The 23,386-nt window shown below is 39.4% G+C and overlaps 1 protein-coding gene across 1 annotated transcript in view; it reads left to right on the top strand.

Annotated features, from left to right (window-relative positions):
• Positions 1 to 23,386, top strand: part of DOCK4 (dedicator of cytokinesis 4) — a 480,919-nt gene that overhangs the window by 438,964 nt on the left and 18,569 nt on the right. Inside the window, exons 36-42 of the mRNA XM_029233259.1 lie at positions 525 to 673; positions 2,943 to 3,029; positions 4,840 to 4,944; positions 10,134 to 10,275; positions 11,643 to 11,809; positions 14,541 to 14,627; positions 22,953 to 23,129. Of these exons, the coding sequence (XP_029089092.1) occupies positions 525 to 673; positions 2,943 to 3,029; positions 4,840 to 4,944; positions 10,134 to 10,275; positions 11,643 to 11,809; positions 14,541 to 14,627; positions 22,953 to 23,129 (914 nt within the window). The remainder of the gene's footprint in view (positions 1 to 524; positions 674 to 2,942; positions 3,030 to 4,839; positions 4,945 to 10,133; positions 10,276 to 11,642; positions 11,810 to 14,540; positions 14,628 to 22,952; positions 23,130 to 23,386) is intronic.

Here is a 23,386-nt window from a genome sequence, read left to right as displayed (position 1 = left end):
ACACACACACACACACACACACACACACACACACACACACACCACACTCAGATTTTTCAGCCTTTTATTATCCAGGAGAATTTAGCTACCATTTTTTGCTTCCTAAGCATGCCTTTTGGAAGATGCCCATAGTCCCACTCCAAGGGATTTACCCGTGAACTTCCGAGCAAACAAAGGCATGTCTCCCCTACCTACATCTTTGAACCAGCTACAGAGATACCCTTAAACATTTTTATTTTTATTATCATATGCTGGTAGCATATGAACGTTATGGGGGAAAAAAGAGGGAAGGACAGAAAGAATAAAGAGAACCAAAAGATCAAACACAAATCTCTGATAATTCCATCTCCCAGGGGAACTCATCATTCATTAACCTTCTGTTGCATATATTCTGGACATTTTTTTCTTTAGTATCATGACATTCAGAAAATAGTATTTTCTCCAATTTGTCCCAAACCAGCCCCGTTTGAAGGGAGGTTCTTTGGGGTCCTGTCTCGATCATCACCTTCCCACTTGAATTTCAGAGGCCGCGTATACTCTCCTGTTATATGATGAGCTGCTGGAATGGTCTGATCGGCCCCTCCGGGAGTTCCTGACCTACCCCATGCAGACAGAATGGCAGCGCAAGGAGCACCTGCACCTCGCCATCATCCAGAACTTTGACAGAGGCAAGGTAGGTGGCCCCGCCCACCCGTGGCATCTCGCATAGTGATTGTCACATTTCCTTTAGTTCATTGATGGCCACCTCTTCAAGCAGGGGCCCTCGAATTTCAATGTGCATTAAAGACTACAAAGAGTTTATTGAAATTAAGATTCCCAGGCCCTACTCCTGGACATTCTGATTAAGTAAGTCTGGCTTGAGGCAAGGGATTCTGCAATTTTAACAAGGACCCCAGGAAATTCCAATGTGTATGAACATGGGACCCCACCTTGAGAAACACTGATCTAGAGGTTTTGACACCCAGGCATTTTATTTTCTGAAAAACCATTATCACACCTCACTCAGCTCCCCAGATTGGCATGTAGTAATCTGCCTCCTTCCACTTTCTTTTTAAGGTAAAGTAAATGAAACTAAATTTGTTCACAGCATTTTATGGCATCCCGTCATATACTGAGAGTTGCCATGGGGTGCTGAAAACCTCCCTGAGCTAATAAGGCAATTCAGCACATCACCTCCCTGCCCCCTGCTCCCTCTTCAAGGGTTTGCAGTGCTCTTGAAGAAAAATAATTGTGAATCTGACCCCAGTTGATTTGAACACTTGGATGCTTTGGTGATATGTGTCTTAGATTTACGTATATCTTCCAAAGTGCCAAGGTTAAACAAGAAATTAAAATACAACCAGTGGCTGTCGTTCTCTTATAAGACATAATTGGGTACACCTAAAAATTTGATGAAAGGGAATTGCTTCTTTCCTATCCTCTTCTATTATTTATCAAACTACACTGACATATCGTTCGTTACGTTAATAGCAAAGAAATGCCTCTGTGCCCTCCGGCAGTAAAGTTTCCACCCTTAAGATAAGCTGTTACAAAACCTCTGGCTGCATCTCTTGGCCCATTCTCAGGAGCTTGTGCTGGATCAGGGCTTGGAGACTACGGCCCATGGGTCAAATGGTTCACTGACTGTTTCTGTTTGACCCACAATCTAAGAATCACTTTTACATTTTTAATTGGTTGAACAAAATCAAAAGAAGAATGATTTGACATGAGAAAATTACATGAAGTTCCCTTTTCATTGTCTATAAAGTTTTATTGGAATCCAGACAAGCTCATGTGTGTCTATACGGATGTGTTTTCATGATTTAACAGCAGTTGAGTGGTTGTGACAAAGGCTGTATGGTCCACAAAACCTAAAGTATTTACTGTTTGGTGAAGAAATTTGCCGATACCTGAGCTAGATCAAAGGATTTCTGCATTTCTCCTTAGAGTAACTAGCTGGGTTAAACCCTCACAATTTCCAAGTGAAATTGGGCCAAACAAGGAATCCACTGTGCCAGTTGTGGATAATTGGGCCTTAGGGGTCGGTGGCAGTTCCCCCCACCCCAGCATTGAGGGCCTGTTTATTCATCTCCTTGACCATTGTGGAACAGCAGTTATTTCAAGATGATAATTTTGTTTCTTTGTTTTTTACCTATAAATTATTACTTTTTAAAAAATTTTTTATTGAAGTAGAGTTGATTTACAATGTTGTGTTAATTTCTTTGGTACAGCAAAGTGACTCAGTTGTACATATATTTTTTTTCATATTCTTTTCCATTATGGTTTGTCACAGGCTATTGGATATAGTTCCCTGTGCTATGCAGTAGGACCTTGTTGTTTATCCATCCTATATACACTAGTTTGCATCTGCTAAACCCAAACTCCCACTCCATCCCTCTCCCACCTCCACACCCTTGGAAACCATGTCTGTTTTCTGTGTCTGTGAGTCTTTCTTTGTTTCGTAGATATGTTGATTTGTGTTGTATTTTAGATCCCACATACAAGTGATATCATATGATATTTGTCTTTCTCTGCCTGACTTACTTTGCTTTAGTGATAATCTCTAGGTTCATCTGTGTTGCTACAAATGACATTATTTCATTATTTTTGATGGCTGAGTAATATTCCATTATATGTATGTGTATATATATATATATATATATATACACACACCACATCTTCAACATGATAATTTTGAAATGATGCCAGGAAATGTTGTTTTTGTGCCATATGTTAATGACTTGTGGTGGGTTATCATTTCCCATTCTCTAAAGATTTTTAATAGCTAACACATTAATTACATGCTGTTTTCATGCATAAAATTGCAGTGGTACCTTAAGGGTAGGTTATAAAGGTTAAGAAGTAAGGCTTGATCATCTGAAAGCAGTCACCTCCTGACCTCTGGGTGGGAGTTAGTAAATGTTGTGAGATCACGAACATTTATATCATTCATTTGTCCACAGTGTTGGGAGAATGGCATCCTCTTGTGCCGGAAGATTGCAGAGCAGTACGAAAGTTATTATGATTATAGAAACCTGAGCAAGATGAGGGTAAGGTACCTGGATGCGTCCTAATCGGGTTACGGAATCCTTTTCTGCTTAGCTTTCCAATATGGCGCAATGACATTAGCTTTGTGATAGTCTTGATATGTCTTGCAGAAAGCTTTTTAAAGATGCCTTTCCTCTGAAGCATACTCCTCTATTTATACAGAGAAATAGCATGTTGATCTGTGTGATTTTTCTGATTAATATACAAAAAGGGAGCCCTTGATCTATTCTAAACACATCTGACGTATGAAATATAAAATTTAACCCAAGATAAGTACTTTCAGTTTGTTGAGGAAACTCTCCACACTATTAGAAGAGCTTGCCACTTGCACACAAATCTCTGTAACAATGTACCATTCTTAGTCCCATAATCTGCACAGCAAAAGAGTAAAAATGACTAGCTGACACGTTTTTAACTATTTGGGGGTTAACTTCTATAGGTGTCAGATCTTTTTCACTTCAGAAATATGTTTTTATTTGCTAAACTGAAACCAAGGTCTTAGTACCCAAGAGCCCAAGGAGTCTAATATTTTGTGTCCCTGAACAAATGTTTTATACCTTCTTTTATTTCAAATTCATGCATGTCCCTCTGGTACTCCAAGTCCTGTTCTTTAAAGTCATGAACATTTGGTGTCATCTTGTCACACTTAAGCTCTTCAGGGTTTCTAAAACAGGATCATCAGCTTTTATATATACATTTTTAAAAAAGATGATGATGTTTCCTTTTAATTCTGAGGTAGCAATTTAAGAGATGATCTCATAAACCCTTAACAGCTCAAAATCCCTTACACCACAAGTAACTTTTTCAGCTGGCAGGAGCTGGCCCTGTACTTTGGGCGTAGTATTTCATGTCAGCAGTTCATCGATATTTCTCCTAACATCAAAACCAAGGAGGAAAAACCTTGTTTTAACTTCAGTCCATCATGCGGGCGCTGGCAGGCACTGCAGTTTTATATAAAAATGTTGTTGTGCTTCTCTTGGCATCCTGTCCCTGGAATAGAATCGAGGTTACAGTGTTTACCCATTAGAGCCCTTGGGTGCCATAGTCACTAAGATTTTTATAAACCCAAAGCATTGCACTTCATGCCAACTGCTCTTTGGGGGGCTGTTACCGGGGGCGGGGGAAGGGGGAATGTTTTCAAGTGAAATATTAGTCTTTCTGTGGAAACCCTGGGGATGATAATACCATGAATGGGGAACCATAAGCTTTATGTACTTCGTAGTTCCAACCTTGTCAAAGACACATTTAAGAGCTTTCAGCCCAGACAGCACTTTGCACTATGGGCCTCCTTTGGTTTGGTTTATTGGTTTATCCCTGTCCAACCTGTACAAGGTTGCACCTTCCAAATGTCCCAAATTACCATGACCCAGGAAAACCAAATCCACAGGTGAGTACGAGAATTCTCCAGAATTTGCCTCTAACAGTTCATGTTAATTTTTATCTTACTGTGAAGAAAATATTTCCTCGATAGACCAGGTGCATAGAAATCATTCTTTCTGGTAAGAACATATAATAACATACTCGATCATTTAAAGCAGGGGTCGGGAAACTGCAGCCTGTGTGCCTCGCAGAATTGAGTAATTGTGACAGGGACCATGTGGCCTGCAAAGTCTAAAATATTTATTGCCTGGTCATTTACAGAGTAAGTTTGCTGATCCCTGCCTTAAAGCACAGAAAGGGAGTCAAACCTTCTTTTCTGCAAACTGAACTAAAATGATGTTCTCCTTTTTATAGAAGAAATATCCTCTTCTATAAAGTGGTAGAGCTAAAAGATGAGATAAAATGATTAAAATTTCCCCTGTTCTTTGCCAGATGATGGAAGCCTCTTTGTATGACAAAATTATGGACCAGCAACGTCTTGAACCAGAGTTCTTCAGAGTTGGATTTTATGGGAAGAAATTTCCATTTTTCTTAAGAGTAAGTAATATACTATTTAATTTGCTTTTATACTTCCAATATAGATATCCCAATCAAGCAAACTAAGATCTGAATGACATTTTATCCTTTTAAGACAGGGTAAAATAACGTCATGAGATTTTCTTTTAACTTTGTAGTTTGCAAACACACTCATCTAGTAATTTCCCAAGATTCCAAATAATCATTTGATTTTTCTTCTTAAGTTTCTAAGCTTGCTATATCTCATGAGCAGTCTCTGGAAATTACAGTTGCTTCCCCTGTGTGATAGAGAGTCTCTCTTCAGAATGTGGTTTCCGTAGAGTTAACATTCAATAGAAGTGGCTGGAGTTGCAGAAAACATAGCAGTTTCACATTATATGCAAACTCTTCCTCCAGAATCACGTGAAGAGCATTTTTTGGCCTAGTCGATTCTGTGAAAAGCTAAATGGCACCCAGCAAAGAGATGCAATTTATTGCTAGTAGAAACTATTTCTACAAAGGAAAATTTTCCAAACTCTCTAAGGTACCTACTGGATAGTAAAATACTTGATTCCATTCTCACCGTTGTTCACACTGTACGGAGTAGTCTCTTATGTGCTTGAATACTTATATAACATTTCGATAAGTAACATCCCACTTACACTTGCTTGCCTAAAAGCATTGGTTGGGAGAGGGAATTCACCTCCCCAGGCAACTAAGGAGAAGTATCTAGGATAATTTTGTAACACTGAGTGAATTCATTACAAACTTTAAATCTCAATATACAAATATTTTGATATTTATGTTGCCCTAAATACCTTGCTTTAACTGTTAGTACCTATGGATAGATACAGGATGGGGATACTTGAAAGCAAACAGAGAGAAGAAAGATTTGACTTCATTTTTTCTTTAATAATCATTAACTTACCTGCCTTTCAGAATAAAGGTTTAATATATATAAAACCTTTATTCATACATATATATAAAATACCCAAACACCATAGGCAAAGATTGATTTAGTATTACATAGAACAAATGCTCAAATAACAAATCAATCATCTTTAGCTGATTGAAATGACCGTGTATTTGAGTGCCACGCAGACATAAGTAAAAGCTCTTTGTTGGATTAAAGAGGAGCCACGTGACGTACCCGGTCACATTGTTGGCTCTGCAGATGGACCTGCCTGAAGACAAAGGAAAACTTGATTCCAAATAAAAAATAGTGGCAAACTCAGAACACATGCTGAATTTGAAAGACTACATCTTGAAAATGGACATGCTGGTCCTAGGCTGTCATCAGCCACCCCCCACAGAGTACACAGGGCCTGGGTCCAAGTTCTGAGGGGAAGGAAGGACGTTCTAGAGCTGTGAGCTGCACAAAGGGCCGAGACCCCACAGGAGGGTCCAGACATGACTCTGCTACTGCAGATCCCCTTCCTCTCTTGGCTCAAAATCATGCAAAGATGATGTTTTCTTATCGTACTCAGGGCTACCTGATCCATTATGCACAGTAGATACAGTGTTTAGAGACCATATTATTCTTAGATGGCCCATAAAACTGTTTTAATTTCTTTTAAAAATCAGAAGAAAAAAGTGAACTTTTTTTTTGATTTTTTTTTGATGTGGACCATTTTTAAAGTCTTTATTGAATTTATTAAAATATTGCTTCTTTTTTTTCTTAATGTTTTGTTTTTTTGGCCATGAGGCATGTGGGATCTCAGCTCCCCGACCAGGGATGGAGCCCACACCCCCTGCATTGGAAGGTGAAGTCCTAACCACTGGACTGCCAGGAAATTCCCAGAAAAAAGTGAACTTTTAGGTTAAAGAAAATGTTATAGTATATATTATAATGTATATTATACATTAGATTAGTATTCATCTATTTGTCTTTACACCAAATGAGTCATACAATATGATTTTTAATATTTTTTATAGAGAAAGCAGCCCACAAAAGTGTTGTAGCCCTGATCAAATTCTGAATTCAGCTAGCAAGTGTATTATGAAGTATCCTAGATGTCTATCTAGTATGTGCAATTAGTGTTAATTAAAAGTGTAAAAATCAGAAGCAGTTTAGGAGCCATAATTTTAAAGGGAATTTAGCAAATTAGAGGACTGCATCGGCTAATAAAATGAATTTTGTTAAAAAGTCAATTGGAATAAATCAATCTCTGTATCACTGTTCTTTTGAAAACAGTTTTTCTAGAAATAAGTGGCATTTCCTTCAAAATGAAAGAGAAGGGTCACCCTCTATTGGTTTCTAAAGAGCACTGTACCCTTTGGAATCATGAGGCTAGACCTTTTTTTAGGAAATCAGATTCTAGTCTGTTCTTTGATTTAAAAACAAATATCAACATTAAAAATTTCCTTTCATTGTTTGATCAACTTCCAGAAAATGTTTAAAGCTCAAATAAATTAATGTATTTATATGATTGTATGATCAAAGTAGGTTTTTTTTACCCTCATGGAAAATGGGTTCTTTACTGACAATGTTTTATATGCATAGAATATGTTTGAATAATGATTTGTCTAAGGAGAATGACTGAGGTCAAGGATGGGAAAAAGATTTACTTTTTATTGTATGCCCTGTGCTATTTGGGAATTCTTTATACCACAGGTATGTATTTCCTTTAAAAAAAAAAAAAAAGACAATTAAAAAAAAGTAAGTATTAATAAATACGACCCAGCAATTCCACTCCTAGGTATGTATAATCAGAATTGAAAACATAGAGCCACATAAAGACATGTACACGAGTATTCATAGCAGCATTATTCATAATTGTCAAAACAAGGAAATTGTCCAAATGTCCATCCACTGATGAATGGATAAACAAAATAAGGTACAGCTATACAATGGAATATTCAGCAATAAGAAAGGAACGAGGTAATGAGATATGCTACAAAACGGTTGAACCTTGAGAATATTATAAGTGAAAGAAGCCAGTCACAAAAGGCCACGTGTTACGTAATTCCACTTATATGAAATGTCCAGAATAGGCAAATCTATGGAAACAGAAAATAGATTAGTGGTTGCCAAGGACTGAGGGGAGGGGAACTAGGGAGTGACTGCTAATGGGCATGAGTTCCTTTTTGAGGTAATGAAAATAATCTGAAATTAGGTAATGCTGATTGTTGCACAACTCTGTGAATATACTAAAAGCAACTGAATCGCGTACTTCAAAAGGGTGAATTTTCTGGTATGTGAACTGCATCTCAGTAAAGCTGTGGTTTAAAAAAAAGAAGCATTGATGGAGGAAATGCTTAATTCCTCTTTATTTCTCAGAAACTCAAATATCAGACGCAAAATTTATGTTTATTCCAAAATGATTTCTTAATACCACTGAATGACTTTACACTTAGAGGAACACCCCTGATGTTACAAATTGTTGTGATGTATAAGCATTTTTTTAGAACTGTTTCAGTTTTTTGAGTATTCAGATATTTATTTGGGGACTTCTGTAAGATGCAGGAAGGTATGTATTATCTTATTTTATCAAGCAAATTTATTATCTTTTTTAAAAAGTTTATTTTATATTGGAGTGTAGTTGATTTATAATGTTGTATTAGTTTCAGGTGTACAGCAAAGTGATTCAGTTATACATATACATACATCTATTCTTTTTCAGATTCTTTTCCCATACAGGTTATTAAAGAGTATTGAGTAGAGTTCCCCGTGCTATACAGTAGGTCCTTGTTGATTATCTTTTGAGTAGAAAAAAAGCAAATAATACAGCATCAGAATGTATGACTTCTATCAAGAAAGTTTTAAATATAGGATTGTTTGGGGGGTGGTCTTAATTTCTAGGGAGTCTGTCTTAGCTTGTGTTTTTCAAAGGATCGTGATTTAGTGAGAGGCTTGTGGGGAACTGTGGCAGGTTCTCAGCACCCAGTCCTGCTGTTGTTTCCTCTGCGTGCCTGCAGCTGCTTTTTCTCAGCTGCAACCCCGGGCCCTCTGCCCACGGGTGGTTTTTAACTTCCTCACTTTGGCCCAGACTTCTTCCTCGGGGCATTTGACGCAATCACAGAAACCTCACAGAGCTGAGAAACACTGAGACCCTTGGGCCTTAACTCCCCAGACCACAAATCACTGTATTTCTTAAAGATCTGCAAGGCACGTTATCCCACAATCTTTCTTGGTCTCAGTAGCTCCTAGGAGTTTTTCCTGGACGTACCAGGCCACGTTCAGAACAGAGAGAGCTCAGGCCTTGGACTCAGACCTGAGCTTAAATCTCATACAAAGTATGTAACCATTTTGATCCTCGGTTCTCAATTATAAAATGGGGGGCGGAGGTAACAACCTCTCAAGTTTATTTGAGTTAAATAAGGTATGTGCAGAGAGCCTAGTCAATGATTGTGCTCAACAATTATAATTTCATTATCATTAAACTGTCAGAAAGAGTTCCTCCTTATCGATAACCGAATCATAAAGGCACTTGTTAGAAACGTGCCCATCTCTCCAGCTCTGTGGCCTCCATCAAGGATGACCTTCACCATTCTTTCCTCAGTGAGAGAGAGTCCTAACCACAGAATGTTTATACATATTGTAAGAACAAAACCAAAAACAGACAAAAATTTAGCAAGACCTTAAAAGTCCCAAATCTTAGCTTCAGCCAGTTAACAGGATTCCTGGCTACAGAAGGCTGAGCTGAGTTGGGGATGGCAGGGAAGCATCCTGTACCAGCCCTGTTGAGAACTGGAATGCAGACAGGCCTAGTCTTCCTTTATACGGAAGGATCTAGGAATGAACGTGTTAAGGGTGATCTCAGTGACCTTTGTAGAAGGAGTGCAGTAAAATGTATTTTTAGAGATTGCACTCACTTTGCTTTCTTCCAAATTGAAAATTTATCCACTTAACTTGATATCCAGTTTATGAAAATAATCTGTAACACATGTGTTCGCTAACATTGGAGGGAACAGGATTGCTTTGTTTTGTGCTTTGGTGCTCTGAGAATCAGACGCCCCTTTGCACCTCATGCAGGTGAACCCAGAAGAGTGAGGCATGCTACTGGAACTTATTAAAAGCAATAGAGAGTTATGCTCATGACCTTTGCTCTGCATTTTTAATATTTGGGTAAATTCTTTAGACTGTTCCAGTGTATTTTTTTGGTTATAGTCTATTGATGTTGGGCCTATGCTTAGTTATCGCCAGTGTCATTTATTTTGGCTTCTCTCTGTAATTAAAGCACCCAATTTTATGGTCCTAATTTTTTTTTTTTTTCTGATTTCACCTCCAGAATAAAGAGTTTGTGTGTCGAGGGCATGACTACGAAAGGCTGGAGGCCTTCCAGCAGAGAATGCTGAACGAGTTCCCCCATGCCATCGCCATGCAGCATGCCAACCAGCCCGATGAGACCATCTTCCAGGCAGAAGCTCAGTGTATCCACACCTAGAAGGGCTGGATTCCAGTTAGATCACACTGGCCTTTAGCTGCAGAGCATTTTCATGCAGGTGGTTCAACTACCGATCCCTTTTCAGTAGCTCTGTTCTTACGCTCCCTCTTTCTCATCGTGTTAATTTTAGGTTAGCTCCTTCCAGACAGAATTATGATAGTTACTCTCATGATTTAGTTGAAAAGAAATCCCTTAAGGATTCTGTTAAAGAATTTTCCTCCTTTTAGTTACAACTTTTCTTATCTCAGCCCTGCTTTTAAAGCTTCTTTTTAGGGATTTCCCTTAGAATAATTTTCCTCTGGCATCCCCTGTAGAAACTACTTGAATTCAGTTCAAGGAAATGATAGCACTATGTTTATTGGGACATATCATTACCCCCTTTTCCCTTGCTATTTTTATTCTGGATGGAAGGGGAGAGAGTCCCCCCCCCCCACCCCGTATCTTCCAGGGACTCTTAGCCATGGCATCCTGGACAGCACTTCATCATTTAATAATTGCCGTATAATTGACACTCCCATTGTCTAAACGTGAACAACTCAACTGAAATTACACAGGCATTAGAGGCAAAGGGAATTCACCCCAGCACTCTTTTCTGAATTCCTCTGTCTTTTTCTGAAACTGATGATCTTAAAGAAGACCAGAAACTCCCCCTGAAAATTACAGGTGCCATTTCAAAGTAGAAACTTAAATGCACTAGAAGCAAGAAGTTATGTAAGGAAAAAATTTTACTATCCTTCTTTGAATGAGAAGAGAAGAAGGTAAACATACAAGTAAATATGATAGCCTTTAAAGTAGTTTTTAAAAGTATCAACTACAACTAAACACTCTGCTTATCAATACAAGATTTGAGAGAGTGGATACCACAAATGTGGGAAGGCTGGAGACAGGAGCATATGAGTTACTATCAGTACTGGTTACTATCTTTGGTTGCATGGGTATTTGTACATTGTTTTACAAACAAATTTTAAAAAGACCATACGTGCACTAAAGATCAGAGTGTCTCACGACCAAGGATTAAAATTAAAACAATCCTGAGTATGTGAGATCCAAGCCATTCCCACCCACCCCCAACCAAAAAGAAAAAATAATCAATGATAAATAAATTCACAGGACATAGAAATTTCAAACTGATACTTTGTCAGAATCACCTGTGTAAAACTACTTTAAGGCTTGTAGTTTGAGAGGTGATTTGCTATGAACCGAGTTCTTGGTGCCTTCTTGGCAGTTTTGACTTGGCTTCAAATAGAAACACCAGATTGTTCCCCAGCCTCTTCTCTCTGCCACAGCTCAGCTCGAGCCAGACTTCCACGGAGTTTGCCAAGTCAGGTTCCCTCCTTGACTCTTGAATCCTAGATTTGCAGATATATGCCGTGACTCCCATCCCGGACAGCCAGGAGGTCCTGCAGAGAGAGGGTGTCCCGGACAACATCAAAAGTTTCTATAAAGTGAATCACATCTGGAAATTCCGCTACGACAGACCATTTCACAAAGGCACTAAAGATAAAGAGAATGAATTCAAGGTACTAGGCCGTTCTTATGAGACGCGCGGTTTCCTCAGATAGACTGTGAACTCCTGGGGGCAAAATGCTTGATAAATATTTACTCAGAATAGAGTCAAGTGATAAAGCTAGAAGGGACCAGAAATCATGTGGTCTAGTTCTCAAACTCTACCATGTATCAGGGTGACATGGGGTGCTTTCTCATCAAGCAGATTTCTTAGCCCAGGAATTCTGACTCATTGGGTCATAGAGGAAGCCCTGAAGTTTATGACGATTCTAATGGGAGTGGTCCTCGGTCCAGTTTTTGAGCTCTATGATTCATCTCAGTCCTCTCATTCATTCACGTTTAACCAACTGTGGGAACCTCAGGATATTTATTCTCAGTTACAAGAGACTGCCACGAGCAAAGGATGCTGAAGGAACAGGGGATTCTGAGACAGAACCACTGGGGAGCCTGCTGGTGCAGTGGGAGAGTTCTGTGCTATCTTTTGCTGCATTTTCTTATTAGAACGGTGTGTAACTAGGACTTCTGAGAGGACCCACAATGAAAACAAACCATAGACTGTTTGCATGGGTTGAGTTCTCCACCCTCAGCAGTTCCGATATGCCTTGCTAATTCTCTCTCAGCCGGAAAGGGCAAGGTTTCTCACAGCCACCCTGGGGGAAAGGGGCAAGATTGTTCCACCGATAAATTATAATCTGCTCTTTCCTTGTTAACAGTGACAAAGTGAGACCACACAGATCCCCAGTTAGTCAGTATTTCCCCCTAAACAGAGAATGTAAAATGAATGTAGGATTGTGGGTGACTTGGCTTAACTTCTTTCATCACAGCGTCTCTACTTAAGCTGGGAGATGTTCTCCTATCAGCTATGATTGTCTGATGTGAACTTGCCTTGTCACCCCTGCCTAAGTGTCAGTCCCCAGTGCTCCCAGCAGTAACTTCAGGAGTTACTCACAGCCAAGTGATCAGAGGGAAAGCTGGATAGTTTTGCAGTGTTTTGATAGGACTGAGCAAAGCATAGTCCTTTGGGCAAGGAGGTTGATGGGTTAAATATCAAGGCCAGGAAACAACTGGAAAATAGCACTAGGATGTTATTGAAAAGATCCATGACCATTTTCTAATCCTTTTGGATACCTTAATTTTTCTTTTGGCCTTCCAAAACCAATTAAAGATCATTAATGTGTAATATAGTTTTCATTGCAAGTTTCCAGTAGGTAAAAAGTCCAAGATCCACCAGAGCTGGACAGATGACTTGCTCAGAGTGGCGTTCTAATTACCCCAGACGCTGCACTAGAACCCGCACCTTCTGATGCCGTCTCCATTGCTTTTTCCGCTGCACCACATTTCCTCTTGGCCATCACGTTAAATATTTATCAGTGTTGTAGCAACCCTCCTAAAATAAATAAATAAATCTGGCTCCTTACTCCTGTGTTCACAGCCCTCAGCATCTGGCTCCAAACTGCCCTTGCACTCACCCACCCTCCCTGTCAGCTCCTGCAGCACCGAACTTCTCCCTCCATCTCCTGCCATGCCCTTTCACAAGCCGCCCTTTCACAAGCCGCTCGCATCTCTGCGCCTGCTGCTTCCTGCTGCCTGCACCGTCTCCCCCGCTCTCTGCCTGGCAAACTCCTACTCACTCTTCAAAATTCCACTCACGTGTCACCTCCTCTGAGAAGCGCTGTCCTCCTCCCACAGGATGCTGGGCACGCCTGCTTTCTCCTCTGTTTTCCCCCAGCACCTGGAGCATTCCTTTCTCCTCTCCCTGAACCCTTCTGGATCTGCTTACCCCTCTGTCACCAGCAGAGCACGCGGGGCCCCTGTCACCAGGCCTCTGCCCTATTCATTGCAGTAGGTCTTGGCTGGCACAAAGAAATCCTTCCATTTGTTGTTGCTGTTGAATAAATGGCTCTATTTCAGGAATTTTGTTAAGTTTATTATCCATGCAGGAATACGCTTTAAGTAAGAAACATGAGGCAGAGATGCAGAAGCCTCCAGAAGCCTGGTTGACAAAAGAGAAAGTTGTCATCAACAGCAGCTCTTACCAAAGGCAGCCATGGTTTCACGTGTCACGAGGGTGCTCATCCTGGCCAGGGGAGCCCTGGCTCTTACATACAGACCCTCCTGGATCACAGCAGTGAATATCGGCACGAGAAAACGTGGCACAGTGCCTGTAGCAACGGAGAAGTCGGAAGTTCTAGTGCAGGGGTCCTAGGGGCAGCTCTACAGGTGATGGGAATGTAGCTTTGAGCAGGTCACATGCCCCTTGGAGACTTAGTGTTGTCATCTTTAAAACAGAAAGATCAGGCTATGTGATTCCTAAAGCCCTTTCCTCCTTGAGGATTCTGTTATTCTAATCCGTGTCGAATAGCTGATACTACTACTTACCTCTTCCAAATAAAAATGGCTAGACCCCTTGCAGAGTGGAGAGAGTTTAAATTAGAAACTTAGGGGAAATAGTAAAGAAAATAATGTGATGACCTGTTTTTATATTTTTAAGCATGCTGTCTGGAGTAGATGATCTATTCTACATAGAAAAAAGTTTCAGGTGATATACAATGAAATTTACATAAGCTTCAGTGTGTCTTACTGTGATAGCTTCCTAAGTGCAAAGGGGTTGCTGAAGTACTGGAATGAATACTGAAGAAAAGCTGACAAAACCGAAAACTTGATAAAACTGAACGGCAAACAGTCATAGCTCAGTAACTAGAAAGAAAGGTAACTTGGGGACCTAATTTGTTTTGTATTTCGTAGAGTCTCTGGGTGGAGAGAACATCATTATACTTGGTGCAGAGTTTACCCGGAATTTCCCGCTGGTTTGAAGTGGAGAAGCGTGAAGTGGTAAGGATCAGAGCTTATTCTCAAGAACTTTCTCATCACCTGGTGCCAGTCTGTATATTTTTTGCTTCTGCTTGGGACTCAAAGTCCCTGGAAACACTCATAGTAAGTTAGTGAATGTTTGTGATATTTATTGACCGCTATGACCAAAGCTGGAAGGGGAACATTACCATTGACCTAGCCCAGCCAGCCAGAGGGATTCCTCAAAAATAGCTGTGACTGCAGCATGTCAACACCTCGGGCCCTTGAGTTAGAAGAACTGGAATTCCAGCTCTCCTAACTACTCTAGCTATGTGACCTTCACTGCTTACCTTCAGTGCCAGGCCACTGGAAGAAAGTTATCTACATTAACGTATTTAATCACCATACCAAAGCTACAAGGTATGTATTCTTTTTTGTTTGTTTTGTTATACACATTTATTTTACTTTCAGATTCCACATATAAGTGGTAACAGAGTATTTGTCTTTCTCTGTCTGACTTATTTCACTAAGTATAATACCCTGTAGGTCATCCACATTGTTGCAAATGACAGAATTTCATTCTTTTCTATGGCTCAGTAATATTCCATTGTGTGTGTGTGTGTGTGTGTGTGTGTGTGTGTGTGTGTGTAGATATATATATATCTCAAATCTTCTCTATCCATTCATCTGTGGCTGGACACTCAGATTGCTTGTATATCTTGGCTATTGTACACAATGCTGCTATGAACATTGAGGTGCATGTATCTTTTTGAATTAGTATTTTCATTTTCTTTGGCTATATAGCTAGGAGTGGCATTGCTGGATCATATGGTGGTTCTGCTTTTAGTTTTTTGAGGAACCTGCATACTATTTTCCAAGGTGATTGAACCAATTTACATTCCCACCAGCAGTGGACTAGGGTTCTCATTTCTCCATATCTGAGGTATGTATTCTTATCCCCATTTTCACAAGTTTTGACAAGAGGTTAAAATCCTTTGCCAGAGGTTCCATAGCAAGATACTGAAAAAAGATAAACTCGAACCCAGATTTTTCTGACTCCAAAGCCAGTTATGTTTATCACTTCTAGCCTTATAAGGCAACATGAAGCCAGTGTCAAGCCCCAGCACAGTATCTGACACACAGTACGTCCATGCTGTCACAGTTCACAGTAGAAGGGATGCTGCTGTGTTAGTCTCCCTGGGCACCAGTGGAGAAATCAGTGGGTGTCATTATAGAACCTGGAAACCACAGCACCCAAGAAGCCTTCGGGTTGTAAAGCACACCTCCCAGCTCCAGTCCCCAGTTGTGGAAACAGAGAGAGCAGTTGCCGAAGGTAGCCACGTCCGGACTGAGACCCCGCCCCGTGCCTGGGCTGCTCTTCAAGCTGCCAGCACCTTGCTGTCAGCCACAGCCCTGCAATCTCAAGCATCCCTTCTCCCACCCTTGGTATATCCATTATGTCTCGGGCCAGCCACTGTCCTCTGGCTGATAGAAAATGTGCCAATTGTGAAAATACCATTTAACCCCTTCCTTTTTTTAAGTAACAAGCCCACTCTGTCAATGAATAAGAAAGAGCACTTCTTGCCCAAATTGTCTTCCAAGAATGGCTTATCCTACCTGAAATCTCTCTAAGCATTGAAACCACCCTCAGCTTATCCTATTCAATCACACTAAGGATTTAATGGCATCTTCATTTTGCTGGGTGGAAAAATTCATACAGCTCCCTTAACAAATTGAACTCAGTCCAGCAGATTACATCAGTGTGGTTGTGTTCTTGTCAGGTCTGAGTCAAGGGTCCACAAAGCTGGTTGCTTACATGGTGGACCCTGCAGCCTTCGCGGAAGAGGAGAGGCTGCTGACATCAGTGCTCAGAAAGTCTTATTGTTATGCTTCCTGCTGAATGGCATGGGCCCAACCCACAGAGATGTTCTTAGTCATCCATGCTGCATTAATGATTCAGAGAGCTTTGTCAGCTGCTTGCTACCGAGAGCATTAAATTCTGTGACACTCGCCAATGTTCCTAACCTTGGAAATATTATATACACACACACATACACCCCGCTAATAAAACACAGCATGCTGTTAATGATTAAAGGAGCACTACTAAACACAACCTTTCAAAATCAGCTGCCTACTTTATTGGAATATGCAATCTTATATTCTGTCAAACAGAACAAACCCAACTGGGCCATTTTGTTCCCTGAACACAGCGCACTTCTGACAACCTCATGTCTTTCGCTTATTCCCACTGCCTGGCATGTCCCCACCTTCTATTAAAGCTGGTTTACTGCTTTAATTCCTAGTGTGGAAGGTCCTGAAGATCTGGGCACAGAGTAGGTACTCAATACATATATGCCACACTGAATTGAAATTCCTTATGTGCCATGCCAGAATCTAAAAGATTCTGAATACCAAAAGATGTTTTCACATCTTGAGGATAATATACTATATGCACCCTATGTTACCTTTCTAAAATCAGAAATATTCTGAGTTCTGAAAACATGTAGCAGCAAAGATTTCAGATGAGACTGTGGGCCTTTATTCTCTAAATTGTAACCCCAGAACATATTATTGAACATATTCTCCCATTCTTTCAAAGATGATAATGCCTTTGAACAATTGTTTCCTCAGTAATTGTTTTTATTGTTTTCAAAACAAACAGGATCTTTTATTTTTTTGATTAAAAAGTAAGCTTATTTAAAAAATTTTAAACAAGATGAAAAAGCTATAAAATAGAATGTACAAATAATGATTTTTTAAACTCTAAAGATAATGACAATCATCATTACACTTCATATCATATCCATCAGAAAGTCGTGTGGCTCTATGGTACTTTCAAAATTACCCAGAATCTGACCACCCCTCACCTCCCTACTGATAGTGCCATCTAGTGCCTGATTTCTGCAGTAGTATAAGAGGTCACCTTGTGTCCTTCTGCCCTCCCCCTGCTGCAATCACTTCTGTACACAGCCCCAGTGTCCTTTTTCAACTAAAGTTATATCAAATAAAAAGAGAGACAATATACAATGAACCTGGTTTACCCATCATTTTATTTCACCAGCTATCAAAAAGGCCAGTTTTGTTCCATCTACACCTCCCTCCATTCCCTTTCACACTGGATTATTTTGAAGTAAATCTCAGACATCATTTCAGCTATGTAAGAATATTTTAGTCTGTATATTAACCAAAAACATAACCATAATACCATTATTCCATCTAAAAATTTTAACAATAATTCCTTGATCATAAAATATCCAGTTTATTCACAGTTCTCCAAGTCTTTATTTTATAGGTTTTTGTTTGTCATTGTCATCTGTTGTTTGAATCTGGACCCAAATAAGGGCCACACATTGAAATTGGTTGAAATACCTCCTAGATCCTATTTGATCTGTAGGTTCCCCCGAATTAATTTATTTTCCTTGAAGTTTTTTTGTTGAAGAATCCAGGTTGTTTATCCTGAAGTGTTTCCTTAAGTATGGATTTTGCAGACTGTGAATCAGTGGGATCATTTAACATGTTTCTTCCTATTTTTTTTTTTGTAAATTAGCAGTTAGATCTAGAAGCTTGATAAGATGTTATTTTGTTTTTATTTTTTATCTTTTCATTTTTTGCAAGACTACTTCATGGGTTGTGTTATATGCTCTGGTTGGCAGCCAGTGACGCTCGTTGCCCCCATCCAGTCATCTCTTAAGGGTTACAAAATGGTGGTATTTTATCGTTCTTTCTTTGTTTGTTGATTGGAATACTTCTGTAAAGAGAAACATGCCCTCATCACCGATTTGATTACCCTAAGGTATAGGAAAGGAAGGATAATGCTCTATTCTTTCCTTTTATTTACCAGTTTTTTTTTTTCCACACCACGAAACTTGTGGGATCTTAGTTCCCCGACCAGGGATTGAACCCTGGTTCCTCATACAGAGGGCACCCTCAGCAGTGAAAGTGCAGAATCCTAACCACTGGACCACCATGGAATTGCCCTGCCAGTTTTCAAAATAATAATTTGGTTCCCTAACACCCTATAAAAGTGACCAAAGAGGGTTTTGTTTGGTTAGTTTGGGTTTTAGTATCAGTAGTAACTCATGGATTTAAACGTGTTTGTTTTGTTTCAATCCATTGCAATTATGACTCATTATTTTTCAAATTGTTCCATTTTGCCCATTGGGAGCCTCTTCAAATTGGTTCCTCAGTCTTTTTGACAGTATCCAAGTTGTCTTTGTTACTGAGCTAACACACAGGACCGGTTTGTCAAATCAAGCATAGGAGTCAGCATCAAGCTTTACTGATAACTTTTAGGCAATCAGGAGGCTCAGATGAAGCAGAGAGACATCTGAGACCTCAAGTCTTGTCCTCCACGTCCTTCTTCTCCACGTCAGTAATAATCCTGATTAAGAGACAGAGTGTCCAAGTGAAGTTCACAGAGTTCCTCATACAAAGGGCACGTTTCAATTATGAAACTTAAATTGTGAAATATTCCATTTTATACTCCAGAGAGTTGTCAAGCTTCTCTGGGACATTCTCTAGGGACGTGTGCCTTATGGACTCTGGGTTTATTTACTGTAAGCAATCCTTTAGCTGGGGACTTCCCGCTAAGGGCATTCCATAGATACCATCTCTTCCTCCTAGCAGTTAGTCTTTTTATTTGAAGGTTCAATTGACAAGGAGATAAGACCAGGTCACCTGCTTTCTTTTCTGTTCCCAAAGGACATCCCTCCAGTAAAGAGAGTGAATGGACCACAGGCCAGCTGCTCTAATGCCTTCCTCCAGCTGCCTTCCTTGCTTACTGGTATGGCTGGGTAGTCCAGGCTCACTTGTACAATCCTGCCCCAGACCCAAAAGCAGCCATTTCTCTAATGACTCCTGATTCTTTTTAGTGGTAAATGGGAATTAAGGATCACAAACTGGGAATAAAGAAAAATAATTCCTTGATGAACATTTTTACACATTATTCTTTGTACACTTCTTTAATCATCTCCTTAGAATAATTTCCCTAGAAGTGAATTGAGCTATCAAAGGGTCCACAGTATAACCTTTGATTCATTGATCAGCAATGGCATGTATCAATTTATGCCCTGTCCGGAGTATATAGCTGTTCTTGGGAATAACCATTTTCCCAGCATTCTCTTCAGCACTGGCTGTTGAATATTATTATTTTTTTATTTTATTTTATTTTTATTTTTATTTTTTGCGGTACGCGGGCCTCTCAGCGCTGTGGCCTCTCCCGCTGCGGAGCACAGGCTCCGGACGCGCAGGCTCAGCGGCCATGGCTCACGGGCCCAGCTGCTCCGCGGCACGTGGGATCTTCCAGGACCGGGGCACAAACCCGTGTCCCCTGCATCGGCAGGCGGACTCTCAACCACTGCGCCACCAGGGAAGCCCTGTTGAATATTATTTTAAAAGTTCCAAATAATAGATCAAAAATGATCACAGTAGGGTTGATTTTTTTTTTTGGCATTTGTTGAGTGCTAGTGGAGATGATATGTTTTCATATATTTATTGACTCTTTTTTCGCGAATTTACTGATTATATCCTTCGTGTAGTTTTCTTCAGTATTTGAGATATATTAATAATTCAGCTGAAATATATGTTGGAAATATTTTCCCAAGTTATTATTTGTCTTTTGTCTGTGTTTATTGTATCTTGTTTCTTTTTTAAATTTCTTCGTATTAATAGCATTTGAATCTATAACGTTGAGCATGAATTTTTTTAGCTATGGTCAAAAATACATAAAAGTCACCATCATAATCATGTTTAAATGTGTAGTACAGTGGTATTAACTATAGCACTTTGTTGTGCACCATCCATTGAACAACCATTTCCCTTTCCCCCTCCCCCCAGCACCTGGCAACCACTGTTCTACTTTCTGTTTCTAAGATGTTTTGTTCACTTTTTAACTTTCAGTTCATCAGAGCTCTCAGACTTCTTCTTTATGATTTAGCTTTTGTGATCATAAAACAAAAGTTTAATGTCCTAAATAATTGGAAAATAAAATCCTGTTTACCACCACTCAGGTAAAGAAACAGAACATTGCCAGTAGCACCCTATAGGCCTCCCGTGTATCCTTTCCCAATTGCTACTCCCTCCCTTATCATAACTTTTATGGTATCCATTGTCTTGCTTCGTTTATTACCTATATATGCCTCTTTAAACAAGTCAGTTTAGTTTTGCCTGGTTTTGAACAGGCATACCTTGGAGATGGTGCGGGTTCAGTTCTAGACCACCACAATAAAGCAAGTCACACAGATTTGTTGGTGTCCCAGTGCATATAAAAGTGATGTTTATACTATACTGCAGTGTTTTGTGTGTAATAGCATTATGTCTAAGAAAAAATGTACATACCTTAGTTTAAAAATACTTTATTGCTAAAAGAATGCCAAAGCAATTACAATAGCAACATCAAAGACTGCTGATCACAGGTCACCATAACAAATATAATAATGAAAAAGTTTGAAATATTGTGAGAATTATCAAAATGTGACACAGAGACATGAAGTGAGCAAACGCTGTTGAAAAAAACGAGGCCAGTAGCCTTATTCAACAGAGGGTTCTGTGAACCCTCAATTTGTAAAACAACACAGCATCTGTGAAGCACAGTAAAGCAAAGTACAATAAAATGAGGTATGCCTGTATAACAGTGTCATACTATATATATTCTATTGTAACTTGCATCTGTCACTCAGTATTATTTGTAACATTAGTCCATGTTATTATATGTGACTTGTTTGTTTTCATTGCTGTAAAGTATTCCATTGTATCCTACAATATGCTTATGCATTCTATTCTTGATGGACATACAGATTTTGGAGATGATTATGAACACTTTTGTACATGTTTCCTGGTACACATGTACACAGATACTTTTCCTCAGATATATGTCTAGGAGTAGAATTGCTGGATCATAAAATATAATATATAGATATCTTCATCTTTAATACATAATCCCAAACTGTTTTCCAAAGTGATTGAACCAATTTGAACTTCCAACAGCAGAAACTGAGAGATTCAGAGGCTCACATTCTCACTCTCATTTGCTAGTGTCATATTTATTTTTGCCATACTGGTGAGTGCTTAATAGTATGTCATTGTGGTATTATTTTTCACTTCTTTGATCACAGATGAGGTTCAACACTTTTCATATGTTTACTGGTCATTTGGGTTTCTTCCTTTGTAAAGTGGCTACTTCTTTGCCTATTTTTAATTCAGCTGTTTGCCTTTCTCTTAAATGGTTTATAAGGGTTCTTTATATATTCTGGACGTAGGCTCTTTGACGGTTTTACATGTTACAAATATCTTCTACCTTCTGGTTTATCTTTCCTTCTCCTTTATTGTGTCTTTTGATGGATGTATATTCTTAATTTTGACATAGTCAAATTATTCTAGTACTTTTCAGTGTTGGTTTAAGATGATCTAAGTGACCTTTAAAAACTTTCCTTAACTGAAAGAACCAGTATTGAAATGTGCTTACAGTAAGCTTGAATTATTGTACAGCTGAGAGCTTAGCAGACCTTCTCTTCAAAGAGAACGTCAGTGACAATAACAGTTACAGTGCTATACATTTGAAGAGCACTTTCATCATTTTCACAATTAGGCCTCCCATAACCGAGAATTGTTAAGTCATTATGATTCTATTTGGCTCTCCTTCAACAAATAAATCCTGCGGCATATATGAGTATCTTATTTTCTATAACTCCCAACTGTGTGGCATCCTGTGCCACCTTATGGTGCTGTTATATATGCATATGGGGTTCATATGGGCATATGTTCCATCTTCCCAACCAGGCTGAAATCTCCTTGACATCAGAGGATCTGTAAATGCATCTTTGTATCTCCTGTGGTACTTTGCATTTAGTATCTAGAAAGGCGTTATAATATGCAGGGCCCTTGAACACTTAGCCTTTTAAAAGAGTTTTAAAAGACATGCTTGAATTTTCTTTTAAGGTTTAAATTGATTGTTGCATTGCTAATATGTAGTTGATTAGTGCTGATTATCCAAACCACATTTCAACCAATGAATAGAATCACCTTCTCTTCCCAGACCTTACAAACAGCTAATTTGTCTTCCACATCCTTGTCTATTCTACTATGGCCCCTGGTGGAGATACTGATGGGAGCCAAGGGGGAGCACAGATAATTCAGAACATGGATAATCTACTTTGTCTTTCTTTTTTTTTCTTTTTCTTTTTTTTTTTTTTTTTGACCATACTTCCCGGCATGCGGGATGCAGGATCTTAGTTCCCTGACAAGGGATCGAACCTGTGCCCCCTGCAATGGAAGCGTGAAGTCTTAACCACTGGACCTCCAGGGAAGTCCCTTGTCTTTCTTCCTGAATGTCACAAAATCCAATATATATTTACGCTCATTTGTTCTCAGGTAGAAATGAGTCCTCTTGAAAATGCAACTGAAGTATTGGAAAATAAGAATCAGCAGCTGAAGACCCTGATTAGTCAGTGTCAGACAAGACAGATGCAGAATATTAATCCCCTGACCATGTGCCTGAATGGAGTCATCGATGCTGCGGTTAATGGTGGAGTCTCCAGGTATCAAGAGGTGAGGATTAGATAGTGTCGTTTGAAAGTTTTCATATGTGATTTCTTAAGGTTTCAGAAATCTTTTCAAAATATGCACACATCACATCAGCCTGCTATCATAGGGCTACCATTAACACAACCAGATTGCTTTGTTAGATAGAGCAAACATACAGTAATTTGTGATGCATACTTACTCTGTTTCCCAAAATGTGATATTTTGAGGATAAAAGTGTGTGTGTGTGTGTGTGTGTGTGTGTGTGTGTGTGTGTGTGTGTG

The sequence above is a fragment of the Monodon monoceros genome, unplaced genomic scaffold (genome assembly GCF_005190385.1).
Source record: "Monodon monoceros isolate NGI ecotype Baffin Bay Population unplaced genomic scaffold, NGI_Narwhal_1 Super_Scaffold_2, whole genome shotgun sequence".
NCBI classification, from domain to species: domain Eukaryota; kingdom Metazoa; phylum Chordata; class Mammalia; order Artiodactyla; family Monodontidae; genus Monodon; species Monodon monoceros.
Note: the sequence above shows the minus strand (reverse complement) of the source record. Positions and strands in the feature narration are given on the sequence as shown.